Source organism: Psammomys obesus, unplaced genomic scaffold (assembly GCF_907164565.1).
Source record: "Psammomys obesus unplaced genomic scaffold, mPsaObe1.curated_primary_1811, whole genome shotgun sequence".
NCBI classification, from domain to species: domain Eukaryota; kingdom Metazoa; phylum Chordata; class Mammalia; order Rodentia; family Muridae; genus Psammomys; species Psammomys obesus.
Genome location: NW_026585644.1, coordinates 7,177,358 through 7,197,161, shown reverse-complemented (window position 1 = coordinate 7,197,161; position 19,804 = coordinate 7,177,358). Strand labels below are relative to the sequence as shown.

The following is a 19,804-nucleotide window of genomic DNA, read 5'->3' as shown; positions in this document are numbered from 1 at the left end:
TATGCTTCTGTATTTCACATCCTAGAGAAAGATATTTGGACTTGCCTTAATTCACTGTTTTATTTGGGCTATGTGAATAGATGAATTGATATTAAAATATTTCTAGAAGTAATAATTCTTTGTCACTCTAAGATGAAATCTTTTTTAGTGTTATGTAGACATAGTTAATTATAGATTACATACTCATCATATTTTATCGCTTATCTTACATTGTAATCATTTGTACTGTGTATGAACATATTGATCCTTCACTTCACTACTTTTTAAAATATATTGTATTCTGGTTTCCTTCTTGGCTATGGAAAATGGAATGTGATTCGTGGAATAGTTTTAAACACTAGACAGAAATGATCGTCGGAGGCAGAGTAGCAGACCCTCACAGAAGTAGAGCAGACTTCTTCAATTAACAGTCCCCGTAGCCAAAGGTTAGGGATCTGGGCCTCCAAGGTGCCTGAAGACAAGAATTAATGTATCTTCAAAGTAGCAAGAATGCTAAGGTACACCTACTCATGCACAAAGTATCTGAAAGGAGAAACTATTGTAGAAATGCTGGGTTTGTGTTTATGGTGGTAGTGAAGAAAATAAGGCAGTTTCCAGCCTTCCCCCTCAACACCTACCATTTGGCAGAGGATGTGGAAGACGGAGCTTTGCCTTAGTTGAAACAGCTGTGTAACATATGGGGGCTGACGTGAAATTTGCCAAAAGCCTCGTCTAAACTTCCTACCCTTTTTTTCCCCCTAGGAAAGAATAGGCAGTCAGGTGATAACAGTGGGGGACTTAGGGTCAGCAAGTGATAACTTTGGAAAGCATAAAGAAATATTTTGAATTCAAAATTACAAGAGTTGAAAGTCCAGAAGAAATAATTCTAAGAGCATGTTTGGTTTTATTTTGTCAATGGAAGATTGGGAGTTACTGTGGGTTAACAGGACTTCAGGAACGCAGCCCACCACCAAAGTGGATAGAGACAAATGCATTACCTAACTCAGTTGTTCTTCCTCTCCTAAACGACAGAGCTGCTCTCCTTGTTTGCTTCAATTCATTGATTACTTCTGCAATTGCTGAAAAGATAAGCATGCATAGCTCACTTTGTTTTGCTCAATGGACTTCTCTTCTGTAGCAGTTTTGCTTTGGGTTTCAGTAATTCCATAAATTTTCTTCTTGAATTGAAATACTGAATTATAGCCAGATTTTTGCTTAAATCTAGTCACTGACTATATAAACCTGCTGTTGTATATTTCTAGTCATGATGATGTATGTATAAACCCATCACATGTTTTGTGTATATGTGTTGTATTTATGAAATACTCTGAATGCCCTGGACTATTTCAAAAGCTAGAGGAGGTCAATGTCAAAGACAGAATAATAAATACAAGTTAATAGGTTTTCCTCAAAGTGAATTTTTTATTCATGGTTATATTTGGGAATGTGTGATCTGCACGTCATGCAAACTGAACTCCTCATGATAAAAACTTGCTGCTTTACCCTCAGTTTCCAGAGCTGCTTATATGAACAACAAAAAGAAAAGGCCATTTTCTCCATATAAATAATCACCTGCCAAGACCTCAGTGAGAATGGCTGAAAGGTGACAAAAGTCTTGATTCATGTGAACATAGATGGTCTTAGGAGGAACGTGAAAGCTCAGTATTCTATGCAGTGACTTTGCCGACTCCCAGTATAGCCCACAGGGCAAAAAAGTGGTCACTTGGAAATTTTATTTATACTACTTCAGAATATCTCAATGCTACACCAGTGTGGGTGCTGACAAACACGGAGCTTAAGAACAAGTGTGTGGTGAACTCTAGGTTCTGCCTGAAACCAGGATGTTAACATCACGTAACCAGGCCTTCCTGGGAGCTGACAACTATTAGAAACTCACCTGCTTCTAGAGACATCCTAAGGTATAATCCTAAGGTGTGTCACAAAGCATTCCTTCACCTGAGTAGAAAACCCTATCTTGGCCAGCTAAGGAGGGCATCCCAAATAATATGGGAAGTCAGTGACAACTTGGAAATGTGGTCATGAATGATAACCAGCCAAGGAAACCTATTGCATTAGTCATTAAAGTAAAAGGAGCACAAATGTGCCAAGGTCTTGGTGAGAGCCTACTGCTATTGCAGCAGCTGGGAGAAAACCACATTTGGCTTAATTCAATTTGGGTAAAATTCAACCCAAAATTATTTACCTCAAAATTTCCTATATGGTGGGTTTCAGTTTTGCAGTTCCCTCCTTTTACTGGCTGGATTCCTTTAGGTTTATAGAAGGAAAAGGAATACTGAGAAATTCCTTTCTTATTTCTTGGAATAAATAAATTCTGCTAGAACAAAACAACTGTGGCTTAAGAGATAATTTCTCAATCACACTGCATTCTATTTATGTAACTAAAGAGCAATTAAGATACCATTTTTATATCTTTAATTAGTCATAATTATTCCTACATTACTTTTACATGGGCTCATGGGAGAACTCACTGTACTGGGTAGCATATCGCAAAACATATATGGATGGCAAACCTCAAGTAGAAACCAGCAGAACTGTATGCCCTTTGCTGATGATGTCGGCATTTCACTGAGGATAAATATGACACGTCATTCTGGTATGGGATGTGGCTACTATCCCTGTCTACGTGGTGAATTAATATTGGCTTTTCTATTCTAGTTCACTCTGCTTTTTAGTTTATAGAAAACAACTTCTTGAGCTTGTTTGGAGGTTCTAGCAGGGGAGCATAGCTACTCGTATATCCTTGACTGAAGACCAGTCCTCCTCTGTTCGGGGAAGGTCGTCCTCTTCGACAGAGTGCGCAGCTTCACGAGAGGCAGAGAGACACACACGGAGTGGTGAGGGAGGAAGGGGACAGACAAATGGGATGTGCATTGGATGTAGGAGAAAACAAATAACAGGAAAGGAGCCTACCGCAGAGGCCCCCTTAAAGACTATACCTAGCAGTGTTTCAAAGCAGATACTAAGACTCATAACCAAACCTTTGGCAGAGTGAGGGAATCATATGAAAGAAGGGGGAGTTAGTATGACGTGGAAAAGATAGGAGCTCTACAAGGACCAAATATATCTGGGCACATTGGTCTTTTCTGAGACTGACAGTCCACCAAGGACTGTGCATGGATAGAACCTAGAACCTCTGCTCGGGTGTAGCCCGTGGTAGCTCAGTAAGCAATTGGTTTCCCATAGTAAGGGGAACAGGGACTATTTCTGACATAAACTCAATAGCAGGCTTTTTGACTTCCCCACTCCCCAAAGGAGGAGCAGTCCTGCTAGGCCACAGAGGAGGACTTTGCAACCAGTCCTGCAGACCTGATAAAACAGGGTCAGATGAAAGGGGAGGAGGTCCTCCCCAATCAGTGGACTTGGAAAGGGGCAGGGAGGAGATGAGGGAGGGAGAGAGGGTTTCAGTGGGAATGAGTGAGCAAGATACAGCTGGGATACAGAGTTAATAAAATGTAACTAATAATAAAAAAATAAAAAATAAATTAAAAAAAAGAAAAAAAAACAAGTTTAAGCCTCCATCTCAGTAATATTAAAAAGCTAAATAAAATATCTTGCATCGTGTTGTAGTAATCCCTGAGGAGAAACATGAATTGCTATTTTCCAAATTATTGTGGTAATTTCAATGGAATTTAAAAGATTTGATGTGGATGGTTGATGCGTGGTATGCACAGCTAGTATTTATCATGCACGTAGAACAATAATTAAAACTTCTCATACGTAAGTCATATGGACATACTTTTGTTTATACATTTAATATTGAACTAAGAAGTATGCACCATAAGAAAAACCATAGCTATTTGTATCAAGAAACTAAAATAAAAATAAAAAGGACAGTAAGTTCTTGGATATCTTTTCATATGCTTTGTCTAAGATTAAACTGCTTTTAAAGATTTATTCTATCTTTATTTATATCTGCGTATGTGTATTTGTGTGTAGGAGCCCACAGATACCAGGGGAGGACATCAGATCCATTAGAACAGGTCATGAGCCAACTGGCATGGCTGCTGGAGATGGAATTTAGGCCCACTTTAAAAGGAACAAGGGCTGTTAATCATCAAACCATCTCTCCGGCCTGCCGGGCTTGAAATTTACATCCAGTGATTAAGTTATTTGCTTTGTAAAAAATAATCATATATACAATTACTGCTTGAGGAGTCCGTATTCATTCATACTTAGACCCTGTGTACATGCAGCAAGACATTTTATTTCTACAATTGCTTTACTGATGACGGTTTGGTTTATTTTATTATCACAGTACCATTTTAGAAGTTAAAAATTGTGTTCATGTTATATAAATGTATAATGAACTTTTCTAATTATATTATGAGTTAGCAGAAAACCAAAATATAGATAGAAGGAATGAGTCAGTAACTGTGAGTGGTATGATTGTACATGTTTGCATCACAGTGTTAACACCAATCTTCTTGCACTTCTGTCCCAGATTCCCAGGAAGGAAATTACAAGTCAGAAGTGAACAGCAAACCTAGGAAGGAAAGGACAGCTTTCACCAAAGAGCAAATCAGAGAACTGGAGGCAGAATTTGCCCATCATAATTATCTGACCAGACTGAGAAGATATGAAATAGCAGTGAATCTGGACCTCACCGAAAGACAGGTAAAGTGGCATCATCAGTGCTTGGCCTTCTATGCTGCTCTTGCTCAGCAATCTTCTTTTACATTTGAAATATCCAGACTTAAAATTTGCAAATTCCCATTAGAAGTCTTGACTATTCAATTATTGAACTTTTGAAAGTTGCCTTTACTGAGTTTTAATAAGGATTGCTTTGTGATGATGATGTTGCTCTGTTTGTTTTAAAAACACAGTTTGTTTTAAATAATCTGGGCAAATGGTGAAATACTTCCTGTGTTTACATTTAAGCACTCCTCATTTGGTGTAATAAAAGGTCAGTTGTCTGTACAGGTCAGGATAGGCCTTATCATGCTGTAACAGAACATTATTAAACTTTAAAACAAAAAAGCATTAAAAACCACAATTCTTAGTGGTTTATTTTCTCCACAAGTTTCATGAATCCAGCATTCTGAATAGTCATTCACTGACCTTGGATTCTAGGCATGTGGTTCTGGTGGTAATTGCAGTAGGTGATAAAGAATTGCCAGTGTTCTGACCTAGAAATGTGTTCACCTGGCAGTGACTCACAGTCCCTCCGTTTACTCTCGCGTGTTCTAAAGTAGTCAAGGTATGTAGCATAGGTTCAAGAAATCTAGGTAATGATTGACAGCAATGACGCATAGCTAATCGGTAATTACTGTCCATTTATCAAAATACTTCAAAATTGTGCTTATTCCATGAATTCAATAGTCTGCTATCTACTCAAAGAATGTTTTGAGAGTATTAATGATCCATATACCCGAGTAATGAAAAATAAATGATGTATTTAAATCAATTGCTTTAGAAATGATTTTATCGGGTTTAATTTAGAAAATAACATGTTCTGTTAGCACTCAGGGAATGCCCCTTCTATAAATTCATATTTACCCTAAAAGAATCCAGCCTAAAAATGGTTAACCGTCTTGCTAGTTAAAAGAAAAAACAACATTCCTGAGTGGCAAATGTACACAGCTTTATGGACAGTGCAATTATATCAGGCACTATTCGGGCAAGAGATCTGCTTCCTCTCTCATTGTGCATTCCTCCTCTAGGGCTTCCATTGGGACCAGGAAATGCCAACAGGGTGTGGACAAATGACTACATACCCTATGATAGCAAGTAATTATTTTCTAGTTTCTTAAATCATATTCTTCCTTTCTGCTAATTTCTAGATTTCAACTTCTGTGGTTATTTCTGGTTAGAGAAAATATACAAAAGCAAACTTTTATGTGGTTTTATTTATTGGCAGTTTATATTTTATTAAATATTATGACTAGTTCCTGAGCTCTAAAGTACCACATTTTCTTCCCCTCAATCACACACAAAGTTTCCTCTGTGAATGTGTAGCATTTGGCACTTCAGAAAGCAGGATATAAAGTCTATATCATCAGATAGCTGATCTATTTTTATGTGTTTATCTGGGAACAGAGAATTAAATAAAAAGGAAAATTACACCTTAGTGTATGGAGAAACAGTGAACTCCAGGAAAGACCTCCAATGTTTTAGAAAATTGGAAATTAGTGTTGAAATCCCATTTACAGTGATGGACGGAGCACGGGGCTCAAAGGCAGAGTCCCCTGGCTCATATAATAAAGGTCTGTAGTCTTTCCCCACTCCATCAGGGAAAACAGCTTTCATATTTTTCTAAAAGAAAATTAATTTTAGAAGAGGTTCTGTAAACTGATGAAAATGTAGAGGCTATTTTAGATAATTATTCTTTCTTTCTAACAGACTTGATATATTGAATTATATGCAACAGTTATATATACATATGCCCTATTTCAAATCTTACTGTCTTTCCATGTTACTTCAATTTTAAGAGAGCTTGTCTTTTCTGTGTAATGAACCATCTCAGATATGAATGGATTCACAAAACAGCCAACATTAAGTTTATTTACAGTTTTGTCGGTCTGAGTTTTGGCTGCCTGACGATATCCTGGGACAGTTGGTCTTCTAATCAGTTAACCTGGCATTCCTCAGAGTGGGAAAGGTGCTCCCAGGAGTGCTGAGAAAAAACACTGCCCTGTAAGGGTTCCTAAAGCATCTGTTTATCCCATATTTACCAAAGTCCGCTGTTCACAGCAGACCATCTGACCAAGCTTAGTGTCAAAACAAGATCATTAGAAATCATTCCCAGCGTAAGCCAGCAACGGTTTTATAAGAAAACAGAAAATAAAAATAATAACCAAACAGCAAATGGACAAAAGCACAATCAAACAAAAGAAAACAAAACAAAAACTGAAGAAATATGCAAGTTCTCAAATAATTAAAAGCTTGGGACTGTACATTTTCGTTTTTATTCTCCACATCTCTTCTGGCAGTTGTAAGTTAACTGGAAGAATAATATGTTCATTAGAATTTAAATTCTTAATCAAGGCTAGATATGTAGAGAAACTGTCAAAAAATGCTTAATTTTGAATGAAAATGAAAAGAAAGTATGTCTAGGATTGGCCACTTAGAACCTTGGATTCTTAGAGTAGTAAAAAGGTATTTGGGGCATAAATAGAAGCAAGCATGTTTTTCTTCCTTCTATTCACATTGATTTACCATAGTGGAAACAAAAGCATTTTCGGCAGACACTGAACAAGACAACTACATGACGGGGGCGTGCTATTCATGGCCTGTTGGCAAAACAAATATTTGTTGAGCTGGGTGCTAGAAAGAAAATCCTATCAAAATAAGCTGGAGAGCCAGTGCTGTAGCTCAAAGGTGAGGACACTGAACACATTAACAGTGCAAAGGCTGACGGATTAACCGTGGACTTGGAGAAGAATGATTCCAGTTGTACCAAATGCAAACTATGTTCCTATACATTTATGTTTGTCTATGCCTCTATTTACAAGGTTTAGAATTTTATTTTCATACCATGTGATGAATTTATTTTGATGAATTCATCAGAATAAAACACACATAGTCATTCAATTATCATGTTTTCTATTTGGGAGGATCTAAAGGCAAGCTTCTCAAAAATATTGGGAGTCATTCTAATAAAATGTTTTTGGGTTTTAATTTTGAAGCTTGGGGTTTTTAACATCATAGGCTTTTAAGTCATTAGAAACCTTTAAATTTTATGTTCTTTAAAATGGGATGAAATGTTTCTCAGCTTGTTTGGGCACCTACAGCAAAATACAACAGGCCCCGTTACCCAAACACCCCAAGTTTATTTCTTCCCATTTCAGAGGATTAGAAGCCCAGGATCAAAGCAATGTGGGGTGCCAGGAGGATGTTCCATTCCGAGAGTGGCTGCTTTAGTATTGCAGCCTTCTTCTCCAACTCGATATGGCTGAAGGGCTAGCTAGCTTTCTCAAGTTACTTCTGGAATATTAATCTGAGTAACGAGAAGTAATTCATGAGAAGCAACTCATAAAGTAATTACTTTTATGAGATAACATTTCAAAGACCCCATTTCTACTCCCACCATACTGAGCAAAGGGTTTCTATGTAAGGATTGGTGGAGAGCAAACACTCAGGCTGCAATGTAAATACTCTATTACTTCAATAGTGCTACGTTTTCGGCAAAGTGAATTCACTATGCAATCCGCATCTTGATCCTATTTATTCTTACACAATTTTATGTACAGTTTCCATATTTAAGTTGTTTTAATTGTATCTCTGCATTCTCCTCGTTTCTTTTTGTGTGAATTTTTTTACATATATTAAAATAAAATTTAGAAATGTGGCTAAAATCTGTATAATAAAACATATATAATCATATATTTTTAATATTTATCTCAATTTCCATAGCATTCCTTAAATCTAAATTTTTTTTCATTTTGATACAAGCTTTTAATATTCAAATACATATAAATAATTCATTCTAAAAAGGAAAAGTGAAAATGTAATTATTTAGACTCAGCAGAATTATTTAGATAAATGTTTATTTTTTTAGAAATTTACTCTGTAATCAGTAAATTTACTGTGCTTTAATGTTGATTTATTTTCTGCGACTTCCTATTAAATCTATACTTGTGCAGTAGGGTACACAAGGATACTTTGGTTATACTTATGTCATTGATCAATATGTAACCTACATCTTATAGCAAGATGCATGAATGTTTTTATAAACATTTTGATCAGGTTTAGGTATTCTTTTGGAAAAATGTGAGACATATTATAATACTTAAATACCACTCAGAGAGTTAATTTCACAATTCCTATTTGAGGAGCAGTCAAAAATCTAAATGAGTTTCACATTTTCACACACACACACACACACACACACACACTTGTCTTCCATAATTAATTAACAAGGGACTCTATAGTCCCATAGACTATGGATTTTGCAATTATCTTTCAAGTTCTTCCAGCAAAGGGGCCTGCTTTGCAAAGTGATTCTATTTGGCAAGTAGCTGTTAAATAAAATACTTTTACATTATATAAGAATAGAGAACCTAGGACACAGTTGTACTTGTATTTTGTGAGGCTACCTTGTAGGGCAGTTATAAGTCTAGTAATCCTCCTGCTTCTAATTTGCAGCTGGCAGCTCCTGACATAACCTCATGTCCTCTTCAAGATCAACAGTGGCAGGGTTATTTGGCTTATTTTACAGGTTCAATGTAAAGATCACCCTGTCGAAAGTATTTTAAGCTGTACAAACTTATTCTGGGTTTTTCTCTCCATCCAGCTATAAGTGGAGAAATCTTTTGCCAGACTTTTAATATCTTGTAGTGTAAAGAAGGGAGGAGGCAGAGTGATGAACTAAAGGACAGGAAAGGGGAGGTTTTATAGAGTACCAGCGACCACACAAATACCCTCACTTCACAAGGCTGACCAGACGCTCAATATTGCAGACTTCCACACAGGCTGGACCTGCTGGAATCAACACACCGAACTCTGCCAGGATAAGTGAAAAATCCCACCTAGTTGGGTCAGGCTCCATTAGTGGAACTGAGGGACATTTGATTTTCTTTGCTATTCAAATGGTTAAATATTTTTAAAATACCATCCATTTTTTATTAATATAAGGAAGAATTGCCCTTTGCACCAAATACACGGCATTTTGTCTTTAACGTCGCATTTTCATATGATACGGTCCCTTTGAATATTTATTTCTATAAATTTATATGAATGTGCTTAACTATTTGTGAGTTGTTTCCATGATTAGACAACATGCTTATTTGATTTAACTTACAACTGGCTGCACAGCCAGTGATTTTAGAATGCCTGTTTCTTTTAGTACAGCAATAATTAAGTAATTTAGAGTAACAAGAATGACCGATGCTTATTATGGTATGCCAGCCGTTTCGAAAGACCAGACATAATTTAACTCCTCCTAGAATAGTGTTTCTCAACCTGTGGGTCATGACCTCAATGGGAATGGAATGACCATTTCAGAGGGATCGCCTAACAACATCAGACTACACAGAAATTTACATTAAGATTCATAACTAAGAAAATAGTTGTTATGACGAAGCAATGAAAACCAATTTTTGGTTTGTGCCCACCACAACTAGAAGAAGTGCATTAAAGGGTCATGGCTTTACAAAGGTTAAGAAGCACTAAGCTAGAAAAATGCCCATGGCATGGAGTGGAGTATAAATTGTAGTAAGTGTGGTGTTTTCAAGTAGATATTTAAAATTACATATTTGGAGATATTTCTTTTAATTCTGCAGTATAGTTAAGGCTCACATAAATTAACTAAAATCAAATTTAATACGATTGGATCATAGTAAATTGTCAACATTTTATAGCTTTTTTAACCTTTTTCTCAGAGATAAAGGGCTTAATTGTATGTTTTATACAGACAATAATTAGAGGTGGCTTTATCATCTTTACTGCATATATTTAGTAATATATGTACATATATAGTGATGTATTTGCTATCATTAAGATGAGATTGTGTCCATAAGACAAAAGTTTCTGAGGAGACACTCCACTTCCTGCTCTCTGGTGATTTGTTTCCCAGTCATTATGCCCTTTGACAGTGGCTGAGAAGATCTTAACTCAGTCTGTTAAAAATACGAGCAATAGTAAACTTTTCTGAGATATTAATATGAATGAGTCACAAGACATAAACAGAGTAAATACAGAACTCAACCCACATTGCAGAGCCGGGGGAAGGTCATAAGCTCTGTGCCAAAGTAAAAGGAGAGCAGCGGGCAGTAAGCGGAACTTCAACCTTTAGCCTTGCAGACTCCTTAGCCTCCTTCCCACACCTGGGCGCCCTGGCGAGCAAGGCAGAGGGCACAGGCAGTTATGGGTGCAGTGTGCTTCTAGATAGAGCAGGACCCCTTGTTTGAGCTATAGGTAAACTTCTCTGTCCCAGAAAAATGCAGAGGGAGAAGTTATTTTGTTGTTGTTGTTTTTCTTCTTCAATGTAAAATATTTTGGTTCCAGTTATTCAATTCAGATGCTGCTGATACACTGACCTACTGGACAGGGCCTACCAGAGCCTGTCCGTGCTATGTGCATCAGATTAATTGCCATGATCAAGTTTAATCAGTGGGAATTTCGTGATTAAGTCTCAACTTTTATTTCTGAGATACTCTGTATATTTCTACACCTTAAAAATAAAAATCCACATTTGGCTAGATAGCAATGAAAATAGTTAAAATATTAACTCCACAAATTTAAGATGTCAGAAGACATCTGGTTAGGGCACTGAAATTTTCAGTTTAAAATTTTTTCTTTACTGTCATCATTTATTACAATTTATTCAATTTGTATCCTGGCAGTGTCCCCCTCCCTCGTTTTCTCCCAACAATCCTACCCTTCTCCCTCTTCTCCTCCTGTGTCCCTCTCCTAGTCTACTGATTGGGAAAGTCCTCCTCCCCTTCTTTGTGACCCTAGCCTATCAAGTCTCATCAGGACTTGCTGCACTGTCTTCCTCTGTGGCCTGGCAAGGCTGCTCCCCCAGTTTTGATGCTATTTATTTAATGCTATTTATTTAATGATGACATTTATTTAATGCTATGTCTGTTTGTTTCTTCAAAAGACAGGCGTTTATGATAATGTATAAAGATGAGTTATGAGGACTTGGAGAAGAAAAGGGAGGGTGGGATTGGGAGAGAAGGAGGGAGGGGCTACAGCTGGGATACAAGCTGAATAAACTAATTATTATAAAAAAATAAAAATTTAATTAAAAAAGACAGTATTGAAATTCCATCCATTGGCATGCCTTTAGGTACCTTGAAATTAACACTCCAGATTCATAGTTAAGTTTTGTTTCCTTGTGGCATACTCCGGATCAAGAGTGCAACTGTGCATACAGAGCTGTCATGAAGATAAATTAACAAGTCAAATAAATGGCTAGGAATCAATATTTAGTCAGGGTGTAATATGTTCTTCTAAGACAGAGCTCCATGTGAACAATTTGTCCATAGAATATAAAAAACATAATTTCTAAACTTGAGCTTGGTAGTATATGACTGAAACCACAGTAGTTGAGAGGCTAGGGGAATAAGAGAAAGAGCTTGCAGCTAGTTTGAGTGGCATAGTTTCAGGGGAGCCTCACTGTAGAGCGAGACCCTGTCTCAATCTGAGCAATGCATCAAAAATAAAACAGTAAAATTGATTTCTGAAACAATCATAAAGAGGTTTTTGGTTACTTCTTTTTGTGATATCAGACAGGAATGGTCATATAAATATGTTTGATTATCTAGGTAATGTAATGTAAATATTAAATATTTGTCAACTATGGGGAAATAAAGAAACTTTATGCAATATCCTAAAAGTTACAGAGCATAATTAGGCATTTATGTATTAGCTATGGCCACTGCAAGCTATAGCGTGCACTAGTTACTTCTGGTTGTGAAGAGTTTTTTGAATTATTCTTTTTCTACTTTTTCCTACAGAGTTACTAAGAGAATATAAGGTTTGATTTGTATTGCTGTAATTTTATCAAAACTAATATTCTCCTCTTTACTCCCTTTCTTATGATAAAGGATTGAATTTTTATTTGAACTCTTAGGTCATTTATTGGGAGTTCTATCTTAGCTGCCAGTGTGAAGAAAATAAAATGTAAAAAGTTCCCATTACCTAGCACTTTCCAGAATGTATAGCAGAAGATAAAATTGACTTGAAACACTAATAAAATAATAAAACTTTATAAACTTCATATATTCTGGTTAAATTATTCACTTTCAGATTCCATTTATGAGCAAAGTTTTTGAGAAAACAATTTCTTAGGAGCTAGGGTTCCATTCTTGGTAACTAAAACAAAAACTGAAAAGAGGAACAGAGATACTGAAACCATCAAAGATATAAGATTCCAGAAGAAGAAAATCTATTAATTTGTTAATTTAATGTTGTGCCAGCCCAGCAATGTAGGCTCTGAGACTGAATGTATATAGAGCCTGATACCATTTCCTGTATTTGATAGAATGACTCTCTCATCTATCAATGGCAGCAAATACAACAGCAAACAGATAAGGACATTCTTTAAATATGAGGCTAATAAGGATATCTATATCTATATATATAATAACAAAAGCTTCAACTAAACCAGTAATCAAAGTATTATTAACAAATCTCTTTTATAAATTAGAAAAAAAATAGTCTTTAAGAATACTCAAGTATACAAGGACATTTGTTCATGTTTTTAGCAGCTTTACTTGTAATAGCCAGAAGCTGGAAACAGCCCAGATGCTCCTCAGTGGAGGAATGGATGCACAAATTGTGGTACATCTACACAATGGAGTATTACTCAGCAATAAAAAACAAGGAAATCATGAAATTTGCAAGTAAATGGTGGGATCTGGAAAAGATCATCCCGAGTGAGGTATCCCAGAAGCAGAAAGACACACAGGGTATATAATCACTCATAAATGGATACTAGACATATAATATAGGATAAACTTACTAAAATCTGTATACCTAAAGAAACTAATCAAGAAAGAGGACTCTGGCTAAGATGCTCAATCCCCATTCAGAAAGGCAAAGAGGATGGACATCAGAAGAAGGAGAAAATAGGGAATAAGTCAAGAGCCTGCCACAGAGGTCCTCTGAAAGGCTCTGCCCTGCAGACTATCAAAGCAGATGCTGAGACTTATGACCAACCTTTGGGCAGAGTGCAGAGAATTTTATGAAAGAAGTGGGAGATAGTAAGACCTGGAGAGGACAGGAGCGCCACAAGGAGAGCAACAGAACCAAAATATCTGAGCACAGGGGTCTTTCCTGAGACTGATACCCCAACCAAGGACCATTCATAGAGATAACCTAGAACCTCTGCACAGATGTAGGCCATGGCAGTTCAGTGTCTAAGTGGATTCCACAGTAATGGGAACAGGGACTGTCTCTTATATGAACTGATTGGCCTGCTTTTTGATCATCTCCCCTCAAGTAGCCTTACCAGGCCACAGAGGAAGACAATGCAGCCACTCCTGATGAGATCTGATATACTAGAATCAGAAGGAAGCAGAGAAAGACCTTCCTTATCAGTGGACTTGGGGAGGGGCACAGGTGGAGAAGGGAGAGTGAGGATGTGCTTAGGAGAGGAGGAGGGAAAGAACTACAGGGGGATACAAAGTGAATAAACTGTAATTAATAAAACTAAAAAAGAATTTTAAACAATTTGTTTTAATAATACTCACTACTTCTCTCTTTCCAGATCCACTTTTCAGGCACTGCCCACCCAACCATGTATCCTTTAAAACATAAAAATAAAAACGGAAGTGTCAAGACCAAATATTCTTGGATATGTGCCTTTCCATTTGGATCTAGTTAGATTATCAGGAACTACACTCTTGGGAAAATTGACTCCCTCTCCCAGAAGCTAGAATTGCCAGTATCTCCATTGCTGTGGTTAGGATATCATCCCACACTCCACTTCCCATGTTGGTATTTAGCCTGATTTGCGATTGCCCAGGTCTTATGCATGCTGCCCAAAATATTATAAATTAATGTGTTCAACTTTCCTGAGGTGTTAGAGGTCATTGTTTTCCTGTAGTCAGCACAACTTCTAACTATTAATAATGTTCTCTCCATTCTGTGGCAAGGAACCCTGAGCCTATATATATATCATTCTGTATATATATATATATATATATATATATATAAAGCCCTAAGTGGTGTATATGTATATATACCACTTAGGGCTGAACATTCTTTAGTCTATTATTTTATTTACCTTGAACTATTGAGAGTCTCCTGTTAAACACTGTAACCTGCAGGCAGACACTTCTATGAGTATAACAATAAGTCATTCTGAGTTGCTTTGGTAACTCAAATACCAACATTTTAGTACATTTAATACATTTAGTAACAATTAGCAACTAAAATACAAACATTTTCTCTCTGTGTGTATGTTTGTCACTGTCTTTCTCTCCTTCCCTCCCTCTCTCTCTCTCTTTCTCTCTCTCTCCCTTCCCTCCCCCGCACACACATCAAAACAAAACAAAACTTCAGCAGAAAAGCTGAGTTCATGTGGAAAAGATCTAAGGTGACATACAATGTCAGAAGTGCAAAGTAATTAACTAGAGTAGCATAATTTTCTATGTTATATTACAGGAAAACAGTCTCACATTTATAAAACTATTAAATCAGGTACTTGAACTAGTCGAATGATAGTAATTATATTAATGAGGTTCCCGTATTTTACACACATTATGTTTTCATATCTTGAATAAGGGGTTTGAAGTACAACAGGAACCAATGAAAAGAAAAAAAAAAAAAAAAAAGAAGTCATCACTGAAAACTAAATGAGCCCCATGGTTACATCATGCACTTTTCTTTCCTTTTGTGGAATGTAACTTTTACTCAAGTACTTAACCTTTTTTAAAATATTCTCAATATAAACTTAAAACAATATGAAAAAAAACAGAAAAAGTATATTACAAATACTACAAAATAAGGACCTCCAGTCAAGCTGTCTATGCCACTATAGTTGTCTAAGAAAGGGCAGCTACTGATGTTTGGTTAGTGAGTTGTACTAATGAGTATGTCTGACAATGGCTTCTAAATCAAAAGTGTTTTGCTATACTTTCTGAATCTGTGTTGTTAAATGGATTGTATGTACTTGGCTAATATATGATATTTGATTATAATTGTTACATAAACTGACACAAAGAAAAGGCTGGACCTAAGAAATAGGCAATAATTCCTTGTGTAAACATTTGGAAACAGTGCTCTAGCTTTAGTTCAACATTGTAATATCCTAACATCTTTGAAAGTTAAACACTTTAAAAAAAAAAGAAAGTTAAACACACTTCTTTCCCCCCCTCAGCATTTATATTAGTATAAATCGAGAATGTGATCAATGTTCAAATGTCAATACAGATGAGTAAGGCATTTTTCTATCAGATATGAAAATGTATTTTGTCAGACTTATAGGAGTTCAGTGAAGCCATAACACTTAGCATGAGTTATAACACGGGGGAAAGGTGGACATGGGAAGGAAGTGGACTATTTTATAAAGAAGGCTAGAGCAGCTTTCAAAAGATGTATAAAATACAAAAATGAATTGTATAGTAAGTGAATACAAACCAGGAAGGAAAGCACCTAATAAAAGGAGCAAAGGGCCTATAAGCACAATGCTTTACTTACCAGAGATTGAAACATGCAAAATAAGAGCACAAGAAGTGGTCACCTTATTAGACAAAACAGAGACAAATGTAAACCTTGGCAAATATGCTTATCAACATGAGTTTGTGTATCAGTGAGAAGGCTGATCGTGGAAAACTTGCTCTCAAGTTGTACTAAGTGGACAGTCACATTCTCTTAAGCCCTTTCATGAAGTTTCTGTGTGCTCATCCAGGGAGGTACACGCTGAATGCTGAGGATATTTTGTTGTGGCTACATCTTTAGCAACCATTACGTGTTTGTGAAATAAATGTTAAATAAATTCAAGAGCAGAGAGAAAACCAGTAAGGAAGACAGACTTCCTGTAGAGTACCGGGAAGGCATGAGCGCTGGCTCCCGCACACAATCCCCAGTTTAGCAGCAGCACACTTGAGGCTTTTCTTCCAAACAGTTTTACTGGGACAGAATTCCATATAAATCAAAAAGCATCTGGACCTTTATTGACGCAAATTATCATCTTCCCATTGACAGGAACAGGTATGCTGAGAGATAAGTAGCGTAGACATCGGAAGTTACGGGGGCATTTTTAATATGTAGTGCCCCTTCAGAGGCAGGCTTATCAGCAGACAACACATCATGTCGTCCATGGTCAAACCAAAGAGGAATTTCATAGAAGGGGTAAACTTTGACAGAGACGAACATAACACTTCCTTTGTTTCATAGAGAAATTTCAGCCCAATGCTTCCGAACAAGCTTCCTCGCCTGTGTCTAACTTTGCGTCATGAATTGGCATGTATGAAACTTATTTGTGTGCACTGTCTAAGCATTTTCGATTATTATGCACGTAAACCTGATTCGGTGAAATCCTCGCTGGTTTGGTAAGCACTTACTGTGATCCCTGTGTGCGGGCCCCCTGAGGAGCTAACTTTCCTTGCTGTCACTGACTCATGCTTTCCCTCTCCTTCAAGGTGAAAGTGTGGTTCCAGAACAGGAGGATGAAGTGGAAGCGAGTCAAAGGAGGACAGCAAGGAGCAGCAGCGCGAGAAAAGGAACTGGTCAATGTGAAAAAGGGAACGCTTCTCCCTTCAGAGCTGTCGGGGATAGGTGCAGCCACCCTCCAGCAGACAGGGGACTCGCTAGCCAATGATGACAGCCGCGACAGCGACCACAGCTCAGAGCATGCACACTTATGATGCACACAGAGCCCAGCTCCATTCTCAGGAAAGCACCATTGTGATGGCAAGCCTTACCCAAACATCGTTTACATGGCAGGTGACTGTGGCAGTGCTGTTAATATAACTAAACGCAGGCATCTCAAGTCTGTTTCTCATGATTGGTAGAAGGTTTACACTAAGTGCCTCTTATTGAAGATGCTTCCACGGCGAATGGAAAAGGCGAGCTTATTCCAAATACGTTTGATCCTGTATATGTCAGAGAGGGAAATGAATGTTTGCTTTGGCTTGCACTGAAAATTAAATTGCTACCAAGAGCAAACTTGATAAGACGTTTTTATTCAGGATGTCTTCAGAGTGAAGATGTTAAAAATAAAAATGCTTTGAACATTCCAGTTGTGCCAGGTCATGTCTGTGACATTGGGCAGGTGTTTGCTTTTGCTTGCACTGAAAATTAAACTGCTATCAAGTTATCCCATGAAACAGTTTATCCCGAATTGCCGCAGTGCCTGAAATCACCAAGTGGATAGAAAATGTATTGAAATGCTGTATATATGACCCCTAAGTCATTTCCTGTCTTCACTAATTTTAGCAAATATGTTCATATTAGCTGATAAGCATAGGCTCTCCCATTGATGACCACAGCCAGCTTCTTGTGTTTTTATACATTCTCGTCAGTCAGAGACAATCAGTATGTGCTTACCTGTGTTCAAGTAGAGAAATGCAGTAGAGTCTGATAGGACGTATTCTTGTACCACAGACAAAACAAACCTTCTGTTGCATTTACTATCAACTGCTGCTGAGACGTTATCGAACATACCTAAGCCCCTCAAGCCTCTCTCTCTTATAGCTTGAAGAACATTAAGATCATAAGCAAATCAGTTACCTTGCAGAAAGTGTCTTGTGTAGCAGATGTCTGATTTTATATCTTTAAATTGTTAATGTTTGTGGATGTGATTTAATTAACAGGGAAAAGATTTCTTCCTCATTGTTTGTGATAGGAAACCAAGTGCCAAACAAACCAAGTGCCAATTCTTCAAGAGGATAGACGAGAAATTCCGAATATCTGAAAATTAGACTCGGCAAAAATATTATTTTTTTCATATGCTATATATTCATGCAGAACAAGTATTTGTATTTTGTAAAAGAAAAGTTAAATAAATGATCCTTCAAATAATTACTGTCTCCCTACTGTGACTTCATTGATTTTACTAGATTTATTTATTTATTTGTAGCCAAGGCCAGTTTGGAGCTCATTAGGTACTTCAGTCTGGCCTTGTCCTCACAACAATCTCTTGCCTCGGCCTCTCAGGTGCTGGCATAGTTGGAACCACCATGCCAAGCCAATTTTAGTAGATTTTAAAAATGGATGCTGAAGAAGTTCCCAAATTGTTGGCTTTTGTGTGAATATAAATGAATATAAGTCGTGAATCAGTTATGTTGTGCAGTTCCTGACGTTTTTATTATGGCCTAAAAATAGCCCACAAGTAACTGAGAAATTTGTAAGACCAGCCATATACTAAGCACAGCTGGGTAGATGAAATAATCATATATTTCAATAGTATGGATAATATGTGTGTATTAGTCCAAGTGGTTTAATCTACACTTATTTCTTTTTTTCCAGTATTTAGTGTCAAAACCAGACTCATTCATGCTAGATATATCCTCTGCTCCTGACCTTCCCAACCAGCTTACACACAGATGCCTCACATTCATTCATAATATCAGCATCGGGTGTGACATAAAAGTTAACAAGCCAAGGAGAAGCTCCAGTTCTAATGGACATTGCTGACAGAAGAAACATTAGATGGCTCATTGCACACTCAGTGTCAGATATGACTGCACCTACATTGGATGACAAAACCCTGTTTCTCACTTTCTCACGCTGCTTTAGATTTGCTGTGTTTCACCCAGAAGTAGTCAGGAACGTTACCAGTGTACTCCCCATTCTCCAATTATTTTAAAACGGTAAAATTCCCCAAACATCATTACGTGATTGATTTTATTTTCTCTAGAATGATTTGACTGGTAAAAGTGCGTCCAATTTAATTTAACTTATCCTAATGTGATACCAACAGTATTCAGGAAATAAATTGAACAATTATGCTATTTATATCACATCACATCTTTTCTTTTGTGCAATACTATTATCTCATTATATAGCAATATTCCTCAATTAAGATTGATGAAGAGATCATTCCCATTGGTATAAAACAGATTTTCTTATCAGTCACTTGAAGAAATATAAATATGTATTGTAACATATGCTTAACTGGGTTGACATTTTTTGAATAGAATTCAAACTAAAGCACCTTGGAAAATTGGGTATGGGTAAGAATCAAATCAAACTGAATTCAACAGAGAAGGGGCATGAGATAATTCATTTGAGCAAGAAAACAATTTCCAGAAACAATGGGAAAAGGCTGCTTAGAAATAACTAAAGAGAGCAACAAAGTTTGTTGTGAGAAGCACACACACACACACACACACACATACATACATCAGAATTAAAGCTTATTGTGGCAAATAAAAGCAAGAGAAATCATTCTCAATATACAATATATTCG

The 19,804-nt window shown here is 36.9% G+C and overlaps 1 protein-coding gene across 1 annotated transcript in view; it reads left to right on the top strand.

The window, feature by feature from the left end:
* Positions 1-18,352, top strand: part of Meox2 (mesenchyme homeobox 2) — a 59,991-nt gene extending 41,639 nt beyond the window's left edge. Inside the window, exons 2-3 of the mRNA XM_055622998.1 lie at positions 4,442-4,614; positions 17,034-18,352. Coding sequence (XP_055478973.1) covers positions 4,442-4,614; positions 17,034-17,258 — 398 coding nt within the window. The 3' untranslated portion in view covers positions 17,259-18,352. The remainder of the gene's footprint in view (positions 1-4,441; positions 4,615-17,033) is intronic.
* The last annotated feature ends 1,452 nt before the right edge of the window (positions 18,353-19,804 follow it).